This window comes from Pongo abelii, chromosome 9 (genome assembly GCF_028885655.2).
Source record: "Pongo abelii isolate AG06213 chromosome 9, NHGRI_mPonAbe1-v2.0_pri, whole genome shotgun sequence".
Classification (NCBI taxonomy): domain Eukaryota; kingdom Metazoa; phylum Chordata; class Mammalia; order Primates; family Hominidae; genus Pongo; species Pongo abelii.
The window spans coordinates 115152175-115175119 of NC_071994.2; the positions used below are offsets into that span (position 1 = coordinate 115152175).

General features: G+C 40.1%; 1 protein-coding gene across 3 annotated transcripts in view; it reads left to right on the forward strand.

The window, feature by feature from the left end:
* The window catches only part of DIXDC1 (DIX domain containing 1), a 91822-nt gene extending 69126 nt beyond the window's left edge, over positions 1–22696 (forward strand). For all 3 annotated transcript variants that reach the window (XM_009247057.3, XM_002822462.6, XM_002822463.5), the window contains 4 exons: positions 363–429; positions 16809–16914; positions 17900–18008; positions 19073–22696. In XM_009247057.3, the coding sequence (XP_009245332.2) occupies positions 363–429; positions 16809–16914; positions 17900–18008; positions 19073–19153 (363 nt within the window). In that variant the 3' untranslated portion in view covers positions 19154–22696. The remainder of the gene's footprint in view (positions 1–362; positions 430–16808; positions 16915–17899; positions 18009–19072) is intronic.
* The last annotated feature ends 249 nt before the right edge of the window (positions 22697–22945 follow it).

Sequence of the window (22945 nt, forward strand, 5' to 3'; positions counted from 1 at the left end):
TTTTCTCTCAGTGGCATGGTATGACAATCCAGAGAAGAAGTTCATGGTCATACTTGCTCCCAGCAACTGTAGCTGTGTAAGGATTGTGGCTCTTGACCCCGCAGGGTCTCCCTTTACTGCTTCTTCCCCTCCCACCTACCCCTGAATGAGCTTGGCATTGGATGAGAAAATATACAGAAAATGCATTGGAAACCAGAAAGCCTTTCATATATATTATTATTGTTAGGATAAATAGATTTTATGTGTTGTGGAAGAGATGGTAGAAAAGTATGTAGTATTTTAAGCACACTTTTATGATTTAAATTTCTTGGTTAAGTTCTCCCATTGATCATAACTCTTGTGATTTTTATGTGGCTCCCCAGGTTCGGGTCAAGTCACCCAGAACTCAAGTAGGTAGTGAATACCGGGAGTCCTGGCCCCCTAATTCAAGTAAGTACCCATTTTTGCTCAGTAGGGACTCCTAGCATATTAGACCAGAAATTTAGTATTTTTCACACTACTCATATTTTGGGGATGTAATTTTTCTTGTAGTACTTCACTTTTATACTATTTTGTTTCTGTAGCAATACTGGAATTGAGTTAGTTCTAAGACTATGAAGACATATGCCATCACCACCCCCAGTGCCATTTAGCCACATGCAGGCAGGATGCTGTTGACTCAGAGAGGCTAAAATATCTTTGAAGAACATAGAAGCTCAAAACATTTATGCTGAAAAAGCAAAATATAAAACAACAAAAACACATACATACATAAATTTTCCTATACTCCCAAACAGCACAAAAAAAATTTCCACTTTTTCCTTGAAGCAAGGCGTTTAATTTCTTTGGAGATATTCTTAAAACTTTGAGTGCTCAGGCCGGGCGCGGTGGCTCACGCCTGTAATCCCAGCACTTTGGGAGGCTGAGGTGGGTGGATCACCTGAGGTCAGGAGTTCAAGACTAGCCTGGCCAACATGGTGAACCCCATCTCTATTAAAAATACAAAAATTAGCCAGGTGTGGTGGCGCATGCCTGTAATCCCAGCTACTCAGGAGGCTGAGGCAAGAGAATCACTTGAACCCAGGAGGTGGAGGTTGCGGTGAGCCCAGATTGTGCCATCGCACTCCAGCCTGGGCGACAGAGTAAGACTCCATCTCAAAATAAAATAAAAACTTTAAGTGCTTAAGGCATTTAGTTTAAGTCCTGCAAAATGTTTGCACCATCTAGGGAGTGTATTTTAACCTGCTCCGTGCCCACTCTATATTTTTTCCCATTTGTTCAAACTTGTTGGAAAGCTACCCTGCCTGGTAATTTCTGTTTTAGTTTGTATTTTGCCTTTTGTGGCTTGGTAATGTTCATGTTTTCTAACTTTTAATCAGGCCTAATCAAAAGGTATCTAATAATTTATAAAAACCAAATAGTAAAAAGCTGACTACAAACAGTTTTGTATGTTACATATAAATTTTTAAAAGCACATTAAGAGACCTAAAGTAAAAATCTGAAAATACTTGCAAAAATATGAAATGTAAAATTTTTTTGTAGAGTGAATAAAATAGCATTTCAAACCTCTGATCCCAGATATCTTTTCCTCTTGGATGAGGTTATCTATGCTGGGAATGAAACAAATTTTTTTTTTTTAGCGGCGGGGGACAGAGTTTCACTCTTGTTGCCCAGGTTGGAGTGCAATGGCACGATCTCTGTTCACTGCAACCTCTGCCTCCCGGGTTCAAGCAATTCTTCTGCCTCAGGCTCCCCAGTAGCTGAGATTACAGACGTGCACTACCACGCCTGGCTAATTTTTGTATTTTTAGTAGAGATGGGGTTTCACCATGTTGGCAATGAATTATTTTATTACCAGAATTAGTTTCAGTTTCCTTTTCTAGCAGTGTTTCAAAATAGTCATTTCTATGGTTTGTAGAGGATTTTTATTATTATTTTATTCATTGATTTCTTCAGATTAGTGTAAACTGCCAATATAAATAGGTGTAAATACTTAGAAATTTCTTTTTTAAGTATAATAAATTCCCCCCCGACAAATTACTTTGTGCATATATAGTATTTATTTAAAATACTACAAATAAATCTATAGCTGCTTGAAAACTAAGATGTTAATCTAATGCTTCCAGTGATACCTGTATTCACAGATAAGCTGAAATGTCTCTTATCTGAAAATACAAAAATTTGTGTAACTTCTGCCGGCTCTCTAGCTACTGACTTATTTCTCTTATTCCTCTACATCAAAATTCTTAAAAGAAGAGTCTATATTTGCTCTCTTTTCTTCTTTACTTCCTGTTCACTACTCAGCCCACTACAATCTTTTATCTGTTACTCTGCTTAGTGTTCTTCTTGTTGGGTCTCTGTTGCCTTTCTTGTCGCCTAATCAAGTGGTTACTTTTTAAACCTTATCTTTCATTGTCTTTTCAAAAGCATTTACTATTCTCTAAAAGTCTCCTGGAAACTTTCTTCTTCTTCAGTTTCAGTATCATTCAGATATTCATTTAACATATTTACTAAGCATCCATTATTCACCATCAATGTTAGATGCTGGAGATATAGAGAGGAAGAAGTTAGACTTGGCACTTGCAGGTAGTGAAGTAAATACCTGAGTTTTCCTTCTAGTCCCTCCTGAATCTCCTTTTATTCTGCTCTAATTCTTGAATGTTAATGTGTCCTGGGATTCCATCCAATTGAAGCCTAAACCTAAGCCTTTTCATATTGTCTTTGGCGTCAGGTGACCTCTTCCACTCCCCTGGCTTTAACTACACTTGTGTGCTGATAATTTTTATGTTTTATCTCAAATCTCAGTTATTTTCTGAGCTTCAGTACTATTTTTTATTTTTATTTATTTATTTTGAGACAGAGTCTCGCTCTGTTGCCCAGGCTGGAATGCAATGGCGTGATCTTGACTCACTGCAAGCTCTGCCTCCCGGGTTCAAGCGATTCTCCTGCCTCAGCCTCCTGATTACAGGTGCCCGCCACCACGCCCAGCTAATTTTTTTATTTTAGTAGAGACAGGGTTTCACTGTGTTGCCCAGGCTGGTCTTGAACTCCTGAGCTCAGGCAATCCACCCGCCCCGGCCTCCCAAAGTGCTGGGATTACAGGCGTGAGCCACGGCGCCTGGCCTAGTACTATATTTTTAAATGTAAACTAGATATCTCTCTCTGTAGGTCCCAAGGCACTGTAAAGTCATGTCCAAAACTGGACACAAAACAATAGAGAGGGAAAAATACAAAATATGCAATCAAACAGATCTAGGGTACAATTTTGGCTCTGCCATTCACCACAGTGTGTGACCATGGGCAAGAATGTTAATGTCACTGAATCTTAGTTTCCTTTTTTATGGAACCAAAGTAATATTGAAGAATTTGAGCATTAAATGAAATATATAGAAATCATCTAGTGTACTGTGGAGCATATGAGAGATGCAAGGCAAATGTTTCTCATAACCCTCTGGCTGTGCCCTTTCTCTTTCCTTTTCAACATAATTAAATTTCCTGGAAGAGTAATGTACTTTCTGAACCCACCTCCTTTCTTGCCATTTACTCTTAAGGGAAAACAATAATTATTTCAGATTTAAAATAAAACAGTAGATTAGTGAAATCAAATTGAGAGTTCAGATAAAAACCCATATAACCAGAGAATGTTCTTTTCAACCAATGGTGCATGGGACAACTGGATATTTCCATGAAATGGGACGCCCTACTTCACACCATATACAAAAGTTAACTCAGACTATAGATGAATGACTTAAATATAAGAGCTTAAAGCTATAAAATTCTTAGAAGAAAACATAGAGAAAAATATTCATGACCTTGGATTTGGCAGTGGAGTCTTAGGACATCAAAAGCATGAGCAACAAAAGAAAAAAGATAAAATTGGGCTGGGCGCAGTGCCTTATGCCTGTAATCCCAGCACTTTGGGAGGCCGAGGTGGGTGTGTCACCTAAGGTTGGGAGTTGGAGACCAGCCTGACCAACATGGAGAAACCCTGTCTCTACTAAAAGTACAAAAATTAGCCAGGCGTGGTGATGCATGCCTGTAATCCAGCTACTCGGGAGGCTGAGGCAGGAGAATTGCATGAACCCCGGAGGTGGAGGTTGCGGTGAGCCGAGATCATGCCATTGCACTCCAGCCTGGGCAACAAGCGTGAAACGCTGTCTCAAAAAACAAGGAGAAAAGATAAATGTTTGAGGTGATGAATATCCCAGGTTACTCTGACTTGCTCATTACACATTGTATGCACGCATCAAAATGACACGAGCCAGGCATGGTGGGCTTATGCCTGTAATCTCAGCTGCTTGGGAGGCTGATGTGGGAGTATTACTTGTGTCCAGGGATTTGAGACCAGCCTGGGCAACATAATGAAACCCCATCTTAAAAAAAAAAGAAATATATATATATATATAAAATCACATGTAACCTAAAAATACGTACAACTAATATGTATCAATTTAAAAATTAATAAAATATGCTTTTGGTTAAAAAAAGGCTGGTCGTGGGGATAGAGTCTAAAGCAACCCTCCCTCCCTCCTTCATGGAGCAAGGGAGCAGCTGCCACTGCAGGAAAGGCGTGAAGCCACATCCGGACCATTCTCGCTTACGGAGCAAAGCCTTAAGCCGCTGTGGAAGGGAAGTAAATCCTGTTGACCCTCCATCCCTGCTCTAGGCAAAGGTGAAGACCCATTACAGCTAGTGGGGATGGAAAGGAAAAGGAACACTACCTTGGCAGAGGGGCAGGAAACTATCTTGGACTCAGATTATAAGAGGTCGCCTACCACTGGGGGAGGGACAGGATCACTGTGAAAACCCCATTTAAAAACTGGGACTGCGTCAGGACAACAGAGAAGCACTGCTCATCCCCCACCACCAGGGGAGCAAGCACTGTTTAATTAGGAGCAGTGGACTGCTTCTGAGGCAGGAAACAGCATACAGAGACTGACTGAGGCACAGGCACATGAGGAAAGCCTGCAGCTGAGGGAGGGGAAGGAACATTGAGGAACAACCCTGCAACAACCAGCTGTCCCTAAACCTAACTCTAGAAGACTTGGAAAATGGTGGTGCACTGAAAGTAACCTTAACAAAAATCTCAATCCCAGCTCAGCTTCTGACCAAATTAACTCAACTGTCCCCACTAATGGCCTGGAAGAACAAACAGTGTACCCATTTCTAAACAGATATTTTTACCTCTGTCTCTCCTGTCTTAACATATGTCTGGCATTCAATAAGAAATTATGAGGCACCCACAAGAGCTAGAGAAAAACGAAGCCACTGTGAAGAGCGAAAGCAGTCAACAGAATCAAACTCATAGATGACAAGGATGTCAAAACCATTAGACAAGGAATTTAACAATGATTCATATGTTAAAGGCTGTAGTGAAAATGTTGATAACATGCACATACACATGAGGAAGACTCAACTATCTACTGTTTATAGGAAACCCACTATAAATATAATGAAATAAATGGATTTAAAAGTAAAAAGATGGATAAAGATAGACCATGGAAACACTAATCAAAAGGAAGTGTGGTTATATTAGTATCTGATAAAGTATACTTGAGAACAAGGAATCATTCCAGGTATAAAGATGATACATAATAATAATAAAAAGTTCAATTCACCAAGAAGACATAATAATCCTAAATGTATGTATACCCAATAACAGCTTTGAAATACATGAAGCAGCCCAGGCACTGTGGCTCATGCCTGTAATCCCAGCATTTTGGGAGGCTGAGGCAGGAGGATCACTTGAGTCTGGGAGTTGGAGGCTGCAGTGAGCTATGATCACACCACTGCACTCCAGCCTGGGCAACTGGGTGACAGATAGAGTGAGACACTGTCCTCTCCTGTCCCCCCCTCAAAAAATACATGAAACAAAAACTGAAAGGAGAAATAGATAAATGTAGTTACAATTGGAGGCTTTAATATTTCTTTTGCAGTAATCAGTAGAAGTAGTGTACAGAACATCAATAAGAATATAGAAAACCTGGGCCGGGCGGGGTGGCTCACGACTATAATCCCAGCACTTTGGGAGGCCAAGGCGGGCAGATTACTTGAGGTCAGGAGGACAGCAGGTGTAGCCCACGGAGGGTGAATCAAAGCAGGGCGGGGCATTGCCTCACCCAGGAAGCGCAAGGCGTTGGGAGATTTCCCTTTCCTAGCCAAAGGAAGCCCTGACAGACTGTACCTGGAAAAAACGGGACACTCCTCCCCCAAATACTGAGCGTTTCCAACGGTCTTAGCAAATGCAGACCAGGAGATACTATCCAGTGCCTGGCTCAGTGGGTCCCACACCCACAGAGCCTTGCTCACTGCTAGCGCAGCAGTCTGAGATTGAAGTGTGAGGCAACAGCCTGGCAGGGGGAGGGGTACCCGCCGTTGCTGAGGCTTGAGTAGGTAAACAAAGCTGTCTGGAAGCTCAAACTGGGCGGAGCCCACCACAGCTCAGCTAGGCCTGCTGCCTCTGTAGCCCCCACCTCTGGGGGCAGGGCATAGCTGAACAAAAGGCAGCAGAAACTTCTGCAGACTTAAACGTCCCTGTCTGACAGCTCTGAAGAGAGCAGTGGTTCTACCAGCATGGTGTTTGAGCTCTGAGAACGGACAGACTGCCTCCTCAAGTGGGTCCCTGACCCCCGTGTAGCCTAACTGGGAGACACCTCCCAGTAGGGGATGACTTACACCTCATACAGGCAAGTGCCCCTCTGGGACAAAGCTTACAGAGGAAGGATCAGGCAGCAATATTTGCTGTTCTGCAATATTTGCTGTTCTGCAGCCTCCACTGGTGATACCCAGGCAAACAGGGTCTGGAGTGGACCTCCAGCAAACTCCAACAGACCTGCAGCTGAGGGACCTGACTGCTGGAAGGAAAACTAACGAACAGAAAGGAATAGCATCAACATCAACAAAAAGGACATCCACACCAAAACCTCATCTCTAGGTCACCAACATCAAAGACCAAAGGTAGATAAAACCACAAAGACGGGGAGAAACCAGAGCAGAAAAGCTGAAAATTCTAAAAATGAGAGCACCTCTTCTCCTCCAAAGGATCGCAGCTCCTTGCCAGCAAGGGAACAAAGTTGGACGGAGAATGACTTTGACGAGTTGACAGAAGTAGGCTTCAGAAGGTCGGTAATAACAAACTTCTCCGAGCTAAAGGAGGATGTTCGAACCCATCGCAAGGAAGCTAAAAACCTTGAAAAAAGATTAGGTGAATGGCTAACTAGAATAAACAGTGTAGAGAAGACCTTAAATGACCTGATGGAGCTGAAAACCATGGCATGAGAACTTTGTGATGCACGCACAAGCTTCAATAGCCAATGCGATCAAGTGGAAGAAAGGGTATCAGTGACTGAAGATCAAATTAATGAAATAAAGTGAGAAGAGAAGTTTAGACAAAAAAGAGTAAAAAAGAAACGAACAAAGCCTCCAAGAAATATGGGACTGTGAAAAGACCAAATCTACGTTTGATTGGTGTACCTGAAAGTCACAGGGAGAATGGAACCAAGTTGGAAAACACTCTTCAGGATATTATCCAGGAATATTTCTCCAACCTAGCAAGGCAGGCCAACATTCAAATTCAGGAAATACAGAGAACACCACAAAGATACTCCTCAAGAAGAGCAACCCCAAGACACATAATTATCAGATTCACCAGGGTGGAAATGAAGGAAAAAATGTTAAGGGCAGGCAGAGAGAAAGGTCAGGTTACCCACAAAGGGAAACCCATCAGACTAACAGTGGATCTCTCAACAGAAACTCTACAAGCCAGAAGAGAGTGGGGGCCAATATTCAACATTCTTAAAGAAAAGGATTTTCAACCCCAAATTTCATATCCAGCCAAACTAAGCTTCATAAGTGAAGGAGAAATAAAATCCTTTACAGACAAGCAAATGCTAAGAGATACTGTCACCACCAGGACTGCCTTACAAGAGCTCCTGAAGGAAGCACTAAACATGGAAAGGAACAACCGGTACCAGCCACTGCAAAAACATGCCAACTTGTCAAGACCATTGATGCTACGAAGAAACTGCTTCAATTAACGGGCAAAATAACCAGCTAACATCATAATGACAGGATCAAATTCACACATAACAATATTAACCTTAAATGTAAATGGGCTAAATGCCCCAACGAAAAGTGACAGACTGGCAAATTGGATAAAGAGTCAAACCCATCGGTGTGCTGTACTCAGGAGACCCATATCACGTGCAGAGACACACATAGGCTCAAAATAAAGGGATGGAGCAAGATCTACCTAGCCAATGCAAAGCAAAAAAAAAAAAAAAAAAAAAAAAGGAAAAGCAGGGGTTGAAATCCTAGTCTCTGATAAAACAGACTTTAAACCAACAAAGATCAAAAGAGACAAGGCCATTACATAATGGTAAAGGGATCAATTCAACAAGAAGAGCTAACTATCCTAAATTTATATGCAGCCAATACAGGAGCACCAAGATTCATAAAGCAAGTCCTTAGAGACCTACAAAGAGACTTAGACTCCCACACAATAATAATGGGAGACTTTTACACCCCACTGTCGATATTAGACAGATCAACGAGACAGAAGGTTAACAAGGATATCCAGGACTTGAACTCAGCTCTGCACCAAGCAGACCTAATAGACATCTACAGAACTCTCCACCCCAAATCAACAGAATATACATTCTTCTTAGCACCACATCACACTTATTCTAAAATTGACCACATAGTTGGAAGTGAAGCACTCCTCAGCAAATGTAAAAAACAGAAATCACAACAAACTCTCAGACCACAGTGTAATCAAATTAGAACTCAGGATTATGAAACTCACTCAAAACTGCACAACTACATGGAAACTGAACAACCTGCTCTTGAATGACTACTGGCTAAATAACGAAATGAAGGGAGAAATAAAGATGTTCTTTGAAACCAATGAGAAGAGACATAGCGTACCAGAATATCTGAGACACATTTAAAGCAGTGTGTAGAGGGAAATTTATAGCACTAAATGCCCACAAGAGAAAGCAGGAAAGATCTAAAATTGACACCTTAACATCACAATTAAAAGAACTAGAGAAGCAAGAGCAAAGAAATTCAAACGCTAGCAGAAGGCAAGAAATAACTAATCGGAACAGAACTGAAGGAGACAGAGACACAAAAAACCTTCAAAAAATCAATGAATCCAGGAGCTGGTTTTTTGAAGGGATCAACAAAACTGATAGACCGCTAGCAAGACTAATAAAGAAAAAAAGAGAGAGGCATCGAATTGACACAATAAAAAATGATAAAGGGGATATTACCACCGATCCCACAGAAATACAAACTACCATCAGAGAATACTATAAACACCTCTACACAAATAAACTAGAAAATCTAGAAGAAATGGATAAATTCCTGGACACATACACCCTCCCAAGACTAAACCAGGAAGAAGTTGAATCTCTGAATAGACCAATAACAGGTTCTGAAATTGAGGCAATAATTAATAGCCTACCAACCAAAAAAAGTCCAGGACCAGATGGATTTACAGCCAAATTCTACCAAAGGTACAAAGAGGAGCTAGTACCGTTCCTTCTGAAACTATTCCAATCAACAGAAAAGGAGGGACTCCTCCCTAACTCATTTTATGAGGCCAACATCATCCTGATACCAAAACCTGGCAGAGACATAACAAAAAAAAGAGAATTTTAGACCAATATCCCTGATGAACATCAATGCGAAAATCTTCAATAAAATACTGGCAAAGCAAATCCAGCAGCACATCAAAAAGCTTATCCACCACGATCAAGTCAGCTTCATCCCTGGGATGCAAGGCTGGTTCAACATACTCAAATCAATAAATGTAATCCATCACATAAACAGAACCAAAGACAAAAACCACATGATTATCTCAATAGATGCAGAAAAGGCCTTCAACAAAATTCAACAGCCCTTCATGCTAAAATCTCTCAATAAACTAGGTATTGATGGAACGTATCTCAAAATAATAAGAGCTATTTACAACAAACCCACAGCCAATATCATATTGAATGGGCAAAAACTGGAAGCATTTCTTTTGAAAACTGGCACAAGACAGGGATGCCCTCTCTCACCACTCCTATTCAACATAGTGTTGGAAGTTCTGGCCAGGGCAATCAGGCAAGAGAAAGAAATAAAGGGTATTCAATTTGGAAAAGAGGAAGTAAAATTGTCTATATTTGCAGATGACATGATTGTATATTTAGAAAACCCCATTGTCTCAGCCCAAAATCTTAAGCTGACAAGCAACTTCAGCAAAGTCTCAGGATACAAAGTCAATGTGCAAATTCACAAGCATTCCTATACACCAATAACAGACAAACAGCCAAATCATGAGTGATTCCCAATCACAATTGCTACAAGAAGAATAAAATACCTAGGAATCCAACTTACAAGGGATGTGAAGGACCTCTTCATGGAGAACTACAAACCACTGCTCAAGGAAATAAAAGAGGACACAAACAAATGGAAGAACATTCCATGCTCATGGATAGGAAGAATAAATATCGTGAAAATGGCCACACTGCCCAAGGTAATTTATAGATTCAATGCCATTCCCATCAAGCTACCAATGTCTTCCTTCACAGAATTGGAAAAAACTACTTTAAAGTTCATATGGAACCAAAGAAGAGCCGCATTGCCAAGGCAATCCTAAGCAAAGGAACAAAGCTGGAGGCATCACGCTACCTGACTTCAAACTATCCTACAAGGCTACAGTAACCAAAACAGCATGGTACTGGTACTAAAACAGATATATAGACCAATGAATCAGAACAGAGGCCTCAGAAATAACACCACACATATACAACCATCTGATCTTTGACAAACCTGACAAAAACAAGAAATGGGGAAAGGATTCCCTATTTAATAAATGATGCTGGGAAAACTGGCTAGCCATATGTAGAAAGTTGAAACTGGATCCCTTCCTTACACCTTATACAAAAATTAATTCAAGATGGATTAAAGACTTAAATGTTAGACCTAAAACCATAAAAATCCTAGAAGAAGACCTAGGCGATACCATTCAGGACATAGGCATGGGCAAGGACTTCATGACTACAACACCAGAAGCAATGGCAACAAAAGCCAAAATAGACAAATGGGATCTAATTAAACTAAAGAGCTTCTGCATGGCAAAAGAAACTATCATCAGAGTGAACAGGCAACCTACAGAATGGGAGAAAATTTTTGCAATCTGCCCATTTGAGAAAGGGCTAATATCTAGAGTCTACAAAGAACTTAAATTTACAAGAAGAAAAGAACCCCATCAAAAAGTGGGCAAAGGATATGAATAGACACTTCACAAAAGAAGACATTTCTGCAGCCAACAGACACATGAAAAAATGCTCATCATCACTAGTCATCAGAGAAATGCAAATCAAAACCACAATGAGATACCATCTCACACCAGTTAGAATGGCGATCATTAAAAAGTCAGGAAACCACAGATGTTGGAGAGGATGTGGAGAAATAGGAATGCTTTTACACTGTTGGTGGAAGTGTAAATTAGTTCAACCATTGTGGAAGACAGTGTGGTGATTCCTCAAGGATCTAGACTAGAAATACCATTTGACCCAGTGATCCTATTACTGGATATATACCCAAAGGATTATAAATCATGCTTCTATAAAGACACATGCACGCGCATGTTTATTGCAGCACTATTCACAATTGCAAAGACTTGGAACCAACCCAAGTGTCCATCAATGATAGACTGGATTAAGAAAATGTGGCACATATACACCATGGAATACTATGCAGCCATAAAAAAGGATGAGTTCATGTCCTTTGCAGGGACATGGATGAAACTGGAATCCATCATTCTCAGCAAACTATCACAAGGACCAAAAACCAAACACCACATGTCCTCACTCATAGGTGGGAACTGAACAATGAGAACACATGGACACACAGCGGGGAACATCACCCACTGGAGCCTGTCGTGCGGTGGGGCATTGGGGGAGGGATAGCATTAGAAGAAATACCTAATGTAAATGACAAGTTGATGGGTGCAGCAAATCAACATGGCACATGTATACCTATGTAACAAACATGCATGTTGTGCACATGCACCCTAGAACTTAAAGTATAATAAAAAAGAAAAAAGAAAAAGAAAAACCCTCATGAGAATCTTAGGTATAAACTTCATAAAATATGTGCAATGACTATACTGAGAACTATAAAACAAGGATGAAATAAAGATTTAAATAAACGGAGAGATATACTGTTTATGGATTGGAGTACTCAACATTGTTAAGATGGCCTATTCTTCCACAAATGATCTATAGCTTCAATGCAGTTCCAATGAAAATCCTACCAGGCTTTTGTAGATATGAACAAGCCAATTCTAAAATTTATAGGAAAGAATAAGGGGACTAGAATTAACTTCCCTCCCAACCCAAAGGGTGAAAAAGATGAACAATGCAGTTGGTGGACCATACTGTCTGATATCAAAATTAACTGTAAAGTTAGGGTAATCAAGACAGTGTAGTATTGGTGAATTGGTAGATACATAGATGAGTGGAACAGCATAGAGTTAAAAATAGACACAAATTTTAACAGTTGATTTTCTACAATAGTGCAAAGACAATTCAATGGTAAAGGGATCGGCTTTTCAAAAGTGGTGCTAGAAAAGTTAAAGATCTATTTTTTTAAGTGAGTTTGACCTATACCTTATACCATATGCAAAAATCAACTCCAAATGGATAATAAGCCTCAACTTATAAGCTATAACTATTAATCAACCTGTTTTGTGGTAATTTTCAAAATCATGTATTAAATTTGTAGACATACACAAGGATATGTTTTTGAGCCATTTATCCTGCATGAGTTTTTTTGTATGTGTTTTTTATAGTAATGCCATAATACTGTAATAACTATCATTTTGTCACACGGCTTTGTTGGGTGAGACAAGTTCTCCCTCATTACTCTTATTTTGCTTTTTTACTTGAAAAGTCTATGCAATCCAACTCATTCTTCATTAGTCATCTGAATCGACTTTTCACTAGTATCATCAATGATACTTTTACCAAAGCAGTCTTTGCCTATTAGACCCCTGTGTAGCATTTGACATCATGATTACTCTTTCTTTGACATTCTCCCCAAATGTGTATATAACATTTGTATTAGTCAGCTTGGGCTGCCATTGCAAAATACCTTCAACTCTCTTAAACAACGTAAATTAATTTTCTCACAGTTCTGGAGGCTAGAAGTACAAGATCAGGTTGCCAGCATGGCCAGGTTTTGGTGAGGGCTCCTTGCCTGGCTTGTAGAAGGCCACCTTCTCTCTGTGTCCTCACATGGGGGAGAGAAAGCTCTGGTATCTCTTATAAGGACTAGTTCTATTGGATCAGGGCTTCACCCATATGACCTCATTTAATGTTAATTACCTCCTTAAAGGCCCTGTCTCCAAAACAGTCAAATAGCAGATAAGGGCTTCAACATATGAAGTTGGCGGCGGGGCGGGGGGGGGGGGGGGGGGGGGGGACAAATTCAGTCCATAGCAATATTATTTTCATATTTATTTTATTGTATTGTAACTGTTTTGCTATTTCACTCCACTAGACTTTTGAGCTCCTTAAGGGTGGGGATTATATCTAATTTATTTGTGTATCTCTAATACTTGATACATAATAAGGCACCCAATAAACATTTAAAATGAATAATGAGATGATGTAATTCAACTTGTGTTCCCCTGTTTTAGGTAATGGTATTACCATGTATCTGTCTTCCCACGTTGTAAATCTCAGTCATTGTTTACTTTTCCCTTTTATATACCCTATGTTCAACTATATCCCCAGTACTAAGACTTTGACTTTCTAAAGGTCTTTCAAATTCATCCCTTCTCTGGCTCCAGGGCTACATCTTTCCTATCATCCTGTGTCAGATTGTTTTTATTGCCTCTTAACTAAGACATCTCTTAACAGGATGTCTTAGTCAGTTGAGTGTTGCCATAAAGGAATACCTGAGGCTAGGTAACTTAGGAGGAAGAGAGGTTTGTTTGGCTCACAATTCTGCTGGCTGGAAGGTTGGGCATCTGGTGAAAGCCTCAATCCTCTTCCACTCACGGCAGAAGGCAAATGGGAGTTGGCATGTGCTGAGATTACGTGGAGAGAAGAAGCAAGAGAGTGGAGGGAGGTGCCAGGCTCTTTTTAACAAGCAGTTTTGTGGGAACTAATGGGTGAGTACTCACTCCTCCTCCCCAGGGAGGGCATTAATCTAGTCTTGAAGAATCTGCCTCCATGACCCAAACACTTCCCATTAGGCCCCACCTCCAACATTGGGGATCAACTTTCAACATGAGGTGTTGGGGGACAAACACCCAAACTACTGCACAGGATTTCTGGCTTCCAGTTTGTCCCATCCAATCCATGCTTTGCTGCGAGATCAACTTTTCTAAAATGCCAGTCTAATCATATCACTACCTTTTAGTAACTTTCCATAGCTTAAGACTAACATCTTGAACTCTTACTCTGTCAGAGTCTTTTGTGATCTGGCTGCTGCCTACTTAATTACCTCACAACTTCCCAATGTATTCATTATGCTCCAGCCTTACTAATTCACCTACAGTTTTGTAAATATATGATCCTATTTCATGCTTCTGCACCTGTCCTTCCCTCTTCTTGGAATACTCTTTTCAACTTTTGTATCTCATGATTTTTAAAAGGTGCTTTTAAAAAGAACTCTCCAACCATGGGCCCTTCCTGACCTGTTCCAGGTGGAATTAACCTCGCCATCTTCAGTCTTTCAATACAGTTTGTAGAAATCTGATTTTAGTGTACTGTAATTATTTGTATCTATCATCCATACTAAATGATAAAACTCTTGGAGGTTGGAGACCACATATAGTTTATTTTTATATTCTCAAATCGAACACACAGTAGGTACTCAATAAATGTTTGTTGAATGAATGAATAAATTAAATATATAGCTTTAATGTTAAAAGTGAATATTTTATTTATTCAACAACCACTGTGTGCTGGGCACTGTGCTAGATGCTGGGGCAAAGGAGAATTATGGCATGTAGGTTACAATAATTGGCATTCTTTTTTTTTTTGGAGAGAGAGTTTCACTTTGTCACCAAGGCTGGAGTGCAGTGGCTCGATCTCGGCTCACTGCAACCTCTGCCTCCCGGGTTCAAGCGATTCTCCTGCCTCAGCCTCCCAAGTAGCTAGGATTACAGGCACATGCCACCACACCTGGCTAATTTTCTGTATTTTAGTAGAGACGGGGTTTCACCGTGTTGCCCAGGCTGGTCTCAGGCAATCCGCCCACCTCGGCCTCCCAAAGTGCTAGGATTACAGGCGTGAGCCACTGCGCCTGGCCAATTGGCATTCTTTGAAGAAAAACTCTGAAAACAGACTGAATGCCATTTCTGTACAAAGAGGGGAAGTTCCTTTGTCTTTTTCCCCTCTATTAATTCATCCTTCATACTCCTTATTTTAAACCTCCTCCCAGAACTACTGTTCTGTGGCTGCCAATCTGACTGCCTAGAATAAGTTAAGAGGAAGATCAGTACAGGTGGAATAGCAGGAGATATTTTAGTAACAGTTTAATTATTAGTTTTTGATAAAAGGTTCTGATTGGTCATTTCTCCTGTGAAAGTCATAATTACAAGGACTTATACTTTTCCAAAAGTACCTTTTTAAAAGGTAGAGACAGTCCAGGTGCAGTGGCCCATGCCTGTAATACCAACAGTTTGGGAGGCCAAGGTGGGTGGATTACTTGAGGCAGGGAGTTCAAGACCAGCCTGGCCAACATGGCAAAACCTTGGCTCTACTAAAAATACAAAAATTAGCTGGGCGTGGTGGCACACACCTGTTATCCCAGCTACTCCGGAGGCTGAGGCACGAGAATGACTTAAACCCGGGAGGTGGAGGTTGCAGTGAGCTGAGATTGTACCACTGCACTCCAGCCTGGGCGACACAGTGAGACCCTTTTTTTTTTTTTTTTTTTTTTTTTTTGCGGCGGGGACGGTGTCTCGCTCTGTCACCCAACCCAGGCTGGAGTGTAGTGTCACGATCTCGGCTCACTGCAACCTCCACCTCCTGGTTTCAAGCAGTTCTCTGCCTCAGCCTCCCAAGTAACTGGGATTACAGGCATGTGCCACCATGCCCAGCTAATTTTTGTATTTTTAGTAGAGATGGGGTTTCACCATGTTGTCCAAGCTGTTCTTGAACTCCTGACCTCGTGATCCACCCGCCTTGGCCTCCCAAAGCGTTGGGAAATACAGGCGTGAGCCACCGTGCCCGGCGAGACCCTGTCTTAAAAAAAAAAAAAAAAAAAAAGTTTATCAACAAACCTGTGTTAAAGACCATGGCATCAACACTATAGATCTTAAGTTGCTAAGGTTCTGTACCTTTTAGACTGGGAGCATAAGCCCTTTGGGATCTGAGTTTCTAAGGTTGCTTTGCTTCTGTGGTTCTTGTTCCTATCGATTTTTCTTTCTATGAGTCACATGAGTATTCTCTACTACGGACCTCCAAAACCTAAATATTGGCAGAGTCTACAGCTTCTGCTGTGTGTCTACCCTGCCTGGCTGAAATCTTCCCTTGCTTCTCTGTCCTTTTTTGATCTTTAACAATGATACCTGTCCTATCAGTTGCTGTTCCCCTACGAGTGAGGAATGATGAGTCCTTGCGATCGTGTCCATGTCTGAAGCAAGTCTTGTCCTCATGGTCCTAAGCAATCATAGCATATGGACATGGTGTTTGGCAAGGGTGTGAGAGCTGTGGGCTGTGACCTCAGGCAGCTTTGTTCTCCCGGGACACTTTGAATAACTGCAGATGGGTGGTTTGGAGCAAATGAATGTTCTAACCACAGTCTCTTTCTGATTGTAGAGCTGCCTCACTCACAGAGCTCTCCAACTGTCAGCAGCACCTGTACTAAAGTGCTCTATTTCACTGACCGGTCACTTACGCCCTTCATGGTCAATATACCAAAGAGGTGAGATTCTGGGATCATTGTATTTCACTGTAAAGAAGGAAAGGAAGGCAGAACCTCATTAGTTACTGCCCATATGAGCAGCTGAAAGGTGTTTGAGAAGCAGTATAGTGAGATCTCACTATAGTGAGATGAGCCAGAGAGATGGAGATTCTAGTTTCAGCTTTGCCACTATTCAGTGGTATTATAAAGGACAAGTCATGATCTACTACTACATACAGGTACAATAATAGTACTTCCAATCCTGATAACTATGCAAATATTGCTCTGCATTTGGAAAAATTTTTTTTTTTAAAGTGTTCAAAATAGCTCCTGCTGATACAATGGATTGCAGCCTGGAACTCACTCCAGGACTATGACTAATTGATCTTTGTTACTATTCAATGACTGCAACTAATCCCTATTGAGAAATTATGTCGAAAACCTTCCAAAAAGTTAATGTGCTTCCTTTTAAGGGAAATGGTTTTGAAATACAAATATTTAAATTCTGCAACCAACTATTGAGAGACGTTATAGGATTTTCCTTACCTAGACAGTCTGCTTATTTAGTCTGGGTTAGAAGCCAGCTTCCTAAAGATAGAGGGATAAAGATGATGATACTTGATTTGATTCTACCATCCTAGAGAATTGGGATATTGTAGCAAAGAAGAAAATCAAGAGAACTTTGATATATTTACGGTTGGTTATTCAACAAATTTTATTTCAGGGACTTTTTATCTTATTTCCAGAGAAAAGTGATTTGGCTTCTGAAGCAATAAGTCAATTTTAAATTCTCACATCACCCCATATTTAATACTGTTTTCATTCCCTAGTGGTGACTGGTTCTCCAGCCTCTGCTGTTTTAGTCATCTGGGTTATCAGGGCAGTGACCTAACGAGGGGCTATTTCTGCTTATTGACTTTGGCAAGGGGCTGGGTTTAAAGTTAACATCTTATCTTTCCAGCTATTGATCAACAGTCTATTTTAGTGCTCTCTCCTTGTGTTGCAGGTTGGAGGAGGTGACGTTAAAGGATTTTAAAGCAGCTATTGATCGGGAAGGGAATCACCGGTATCACTTCAAAGCACTGGATCCTGAGTTTGGCACTGTCAAAGAGGAGGTAAAGAATCTGTGGGGAGTCTGTATGGTATTATTGGTCCTTTCTGAACCCTGAAGCCTCCTGTTCAAGCACTAGTGTCCAGAAGTACATGAGTTCCCTGACTAGGTCAGAGGAATTTGCCAGAGCCTCAGACCATGGTCTGATTACTCTAGACAAGTGGTCATAGAATAGTCCAAGATGCTGATAGGTTCTTTAGTTGTAGGACTTCATCATTTGACTGAGAACTTGGATATAATTTTAAATTTTTTTTGGGGGAAAATAAAGAACCTAAGACAATAAATAATTTTCCATCTGTAGCCAAATCTTAGAAAACTTCTTGCTTCCTATGTAGAGCAAAATAAACAGGCATGGATATAGGGAACTGTGTATTTCTCATAATGAAATCAAGGAACTTCTAGGGAGTTATGTACACTTATGTCCAACTCCTTGAGTAAGTATTTTCTTAGCCTACGCATCTCTTTATAATCCATTTGTCAAAGATAGACTTTTTTGGGGGAATACAGTTCTGGGTTATATAGTATTACAAGTGGATTCACTGCAGTTACAGAATGAAAAAAGTTATTATAGAGAAAGTAAAATTTTATTTTGTAAACATTTCCTCAGTGAAATGTTTTAGTAACCCTGTTTTATTAGTGGCTTAGGAAATGAGTTGAATGAATTAATGAAAATAACTGCATCTGAGAAATATGTTAAAATGAGTCTTTTTTCCCACCCTTTCTTTACATTGCCTGGTACCTAAATTTTCCACTTTCTCATTTTTAAAATACTTACACTACATCTTTCCTCTAAGAAGCCCAAAGTACTTTGTGATTGGTAATTTATTAATTCTTACAAATCTCTATGAGCAAAGGAGTATCGGGGATTTTAAAAAACCATTTCATAGATGTGGATCTAAGAAAAAAATAAAATATCAGTTGCAGTTTTAGGGACAAGACCAAAAGGACATAAGACTCTTAACCCAAGGCTTTCTTCTACATGGTTAAGGTCTTATTTTTATTAGCAGCAATTGTTTAGTGAGTGAGATTCCCTGTTTTTTCATTGTGGCTTTTTTTTTTTTTCTCTAGATTTTCCATGATGATGATGCCATCCCTGGATGGGAAGGGAAAATTGTAGCTTGGGTGGAAGAAGACCATGGAGAGAATTAATGCCAAGTATCAGATTGAGGGCTTATGGAACCTGGTCACTCCCTGGCTGCTTCACTCAGGAAAGGGAACTAAAACCAGAATACACTAAGAAGTTTCTAGTTTGTATGCCAAAACAGAAGCTTCTCCAAGCATGATGGCCACAGGTCAGTCCTATTTCTGTGCCTGGCATATCTGGTACTTAAAATTCTGTCCAAATGTAGACCATGGGTTCATCTGGAGTTCCTTGTCCGTGGGAACACAGTGTTCTATTCTACTCTGAGGACAACAAACCGAAGGCCTTAAACGATGGGGATGGATGATCCCGCCTCTGTAGGGGCATGGCTGCTATTATCTGGAAACTAGGAATTGGATGCATCATTCCTGTGTGTTAACAGTATTATTTTAACTGGCCTCAATGGTTGCAGCAATCAGAGTCCCAGCGTTTATACTCACAGACAAGGCAAAGGTACCAGCATTTCTGTTTCTTTGAACCTACTGCAAACCAAGAATAACTCATGAAGTGGTACCAAAGATGAAAGCCCAGTCTTCAGTAATCTTTTGAACCAGACGTGGATGGTGCTGAATTGTTGCTTGGATGGAAAAAGGGCTGCCCATATTGTGCTACACTATGCTAAAACTGTAATTTAGTAAGACCTTGGGCTGCCTCTTCTGTCTTAACTGGTTCTGCAGCTTGTCCTTTTGCCCACATAGGGCCTATTTCATGTACTGTTAGTTTTCTCTGGGGACTCTTTAACTTTAGAGCCATTTCTTTTTCTTCAAACTGATGAACTTTGTGTTTGAAAGGCATAAGGAGTGAAAAGCTCCTTGAAAATCCAGGCGGGTAAGGAAAGGTGCTGCTACCCATATCTTTTTGACTTTCTTTGTTTCATGACTTTAACTCATGGCATCTCCTTTGTAGTAAAAGGAGACAGACCATTAATTTCAGCATTTCTTTGTGATTTATAAGTACTGAGCATGAAGTACTTGTCTGCCCCTCATTTCAAGGCCAGAGTTATTTTCTATTTATGTATTAGTCTAGGCTGATCCTTTAGGGCACAATAGAAACCATGGGGCGTGGAGCATGAGTTGTGAATGGCAGGGATCATTCTGGGTAAAAAAAACCTAGAATCATTTCTCATGTGTAACATTGTCAAGTGAAGAAGCTAACAGTTCAACTACCGAGATTGTTTGATAACCTGGGTTTTCTCATTCATCCATCAAGCACCATCAACCAATCAGCCATTATTATTTATATATGTATTACCAAAAGCAGTCTGTCTGCCTGTGACCTCCAATGTACACTGCCAAACACAACAGTAGGACACATCTGTTCTGGGTTCTTGACCTATCTGTCTCCAATTCATCTCCCCTTTTCAGCCATTTCAACAAACTACTCTTTGGAGCTCTGAGATGACATCTTGTTGTTTTATATAGATGTATCTTTTAAAAATAGTTCATGTTTGGAGAATTCTTTTGTACTCATTTGCTTTTTGTCTGAGAACCATGTCTATTTTTATAACTGGAGTGTGAGTTCTGTATCTTCTCACATTCTGTATACTGTATCCATTTTCTAGAGAACCCAGTAGCTTTTATACAGTCTCTTCTTACCACCCCTTGTGGTTTCAGAACAAGCTTTATTTTATTACGAGTATACTAATGACAACTAATTACTGTTCCAATTCTACCTGTTTTAGTTGTGAAGGTAGTTTTGTGTAATCCAGTTGATCGCTCCTCTGGCAGAGAGAAGGAGCTCAAAAGATACTTGATGTCTTTTATGTAAGTTTACCTGGTCTTTTCCTATTGAAGAATTTTTCATCAGAAACGACTGGGAAAGTTTGGGAAAGTCAGCCAAAAGAAAGAATGCATTTTGAAAGCAAACAGAAGAAAACAGTATATTCTCACAGTTTTTCCCCAGGAAGTCTGGAGAAAAAGTCCTCATGTCACCAATTTCTCTGTTGCATGAATTTTAGTGTTTTGCTATAAGACAGCATGAGGGCTATCAGGCCAAAATTCATTATTGTATTTCCAATACAGTTTGTCTTGAATGTCTGTCTCTTAAACCAGTTTTTACTTGTCAGTTTTCTCTCAGCAAACAGTCTTACTATTATGTGGAATTTAACTTTTCAGAGAAAATTTCCAAAGTCCTCTACTTTATTTGGCTTTTATCTGTGTCTTTTGGAAAAGGAGCTGCATGGCCTTAGTGCCTCCATAAAAAGCTAAAGTTGAGTTCATGGGAGAACATTAAGATCGTTTTTTTTCCCCTTTAGCTCGGTAATCTCATGTACCACAGGTAATGACCAAGCATCCCTGCTAGAGGATGTACCTCTCATAACTCCTGTGTAAAATGAGGATCCTGTTGGTGATCCTCATTCCAGTTTCCAAAGCGAGAGGAGCCTTCTGAGCAGAAATATGCAAGACTGATTCTGTTTGGAACAGTTTCCTATTTGGCTGCATTCTAGGAGGCCTCCTGACTTATTCATAGTATTGTCCCCTGGTGGCATTGGTGTGGGGTAGCTTGTCCTGCTACTTGCTAAAGTTCTCTTTCTTTGAGAAAATTGAGGAAACAGAATGCTTAGAGTTCATAAAATAATCTCTAAACCATGTTAGGTTAAAACAAAATGACCATCTCACAGAAACGAGTTTAGTTGAATGCTCAATTCCTTACAAAATCTTCATTTAAGGCTGAGTGTGGTGGCTCATGCCTGTAATTCCAGTACTTTGGGAGGCCAAAGCAGGAAGACTGCTTGAGCCCAGGAGTTTAAGACCAGCCTGGGCAACATAGGAAGACTCCGTCTCTACAGAGAAATTTTATTATAAAAGTAGCTGGGGATGGTGGCACACACCTGTAGTCCCAGCTACTCAGGAGGCTGAGGTGGGAAGACTGCTTGAGCCCAGGAGTTTGAGGTTGCAGTGAGCTCATCATGCCACTGCACTCTAGCCTAGGCTTCAGAGCAGGACCCCATCTCCAAAAAAAAAAAAAGTCATTTAAAAACTGAAGAATGTTCTCTTCTTGCTCAGTTCCCTAAATTAGCTGGGGGGATTGGGATACTTTACAATTTTTACATTTTTAAATTTGAAGAATTTGTTTTAAACTTACTTGGTAATGGCAGTTCTACTTACTGACCAACTTTTCAGCTCTTTTTGACCAGGATGGTTGTAAATTAGGGAAAATATCTTTATACTATACACCCAATTCAAGAGGACTTTAATTACTTAAAAGCATTTAGGTCATAATTAAAATTATTTTCACTGTTTCCATAAAATAAGCATTATGATTGCACACTCCTACTGTCTGAATTTATGTAAGAGGTATAGCTTGCTTCAAATACATATATATGTAAAGTTATATTTTCTTAGAAACATGGATGTTTGCAGCCATTGCTTTCAAAGAGATTATTACTGTGTATTCTCCCTGTTTTACAATATGTTTTCATGAAGACTATGTTACACCAGAGGCTTCTGATTATCAAAGAGATAACCAGTTTTAACTGCCGGTATGTACCAGATTTGTGAACTAATTTAAAAAACCACAAACTATCAATAAAATGGAGTTTGCAAACTAAATATCATTAATGATTTTCACTTTCATTTACTGATGAGATTAATCAATAAAGCCATTTACATTTAGTGAAAGCAAATTTCCTCAAGTGATCTCCCTGGTAGCATGTTTACTCACTATGTGGAGTGGAGATAAGAATTACTTTATTGCTACAGATATTTTACAGTTAGTATTTCTATGTAAGCACATAGGCTATTATCAAGGACAATTTATTTAGCACTTATTTTGAAATTATATGTAAACATGCAAACAAA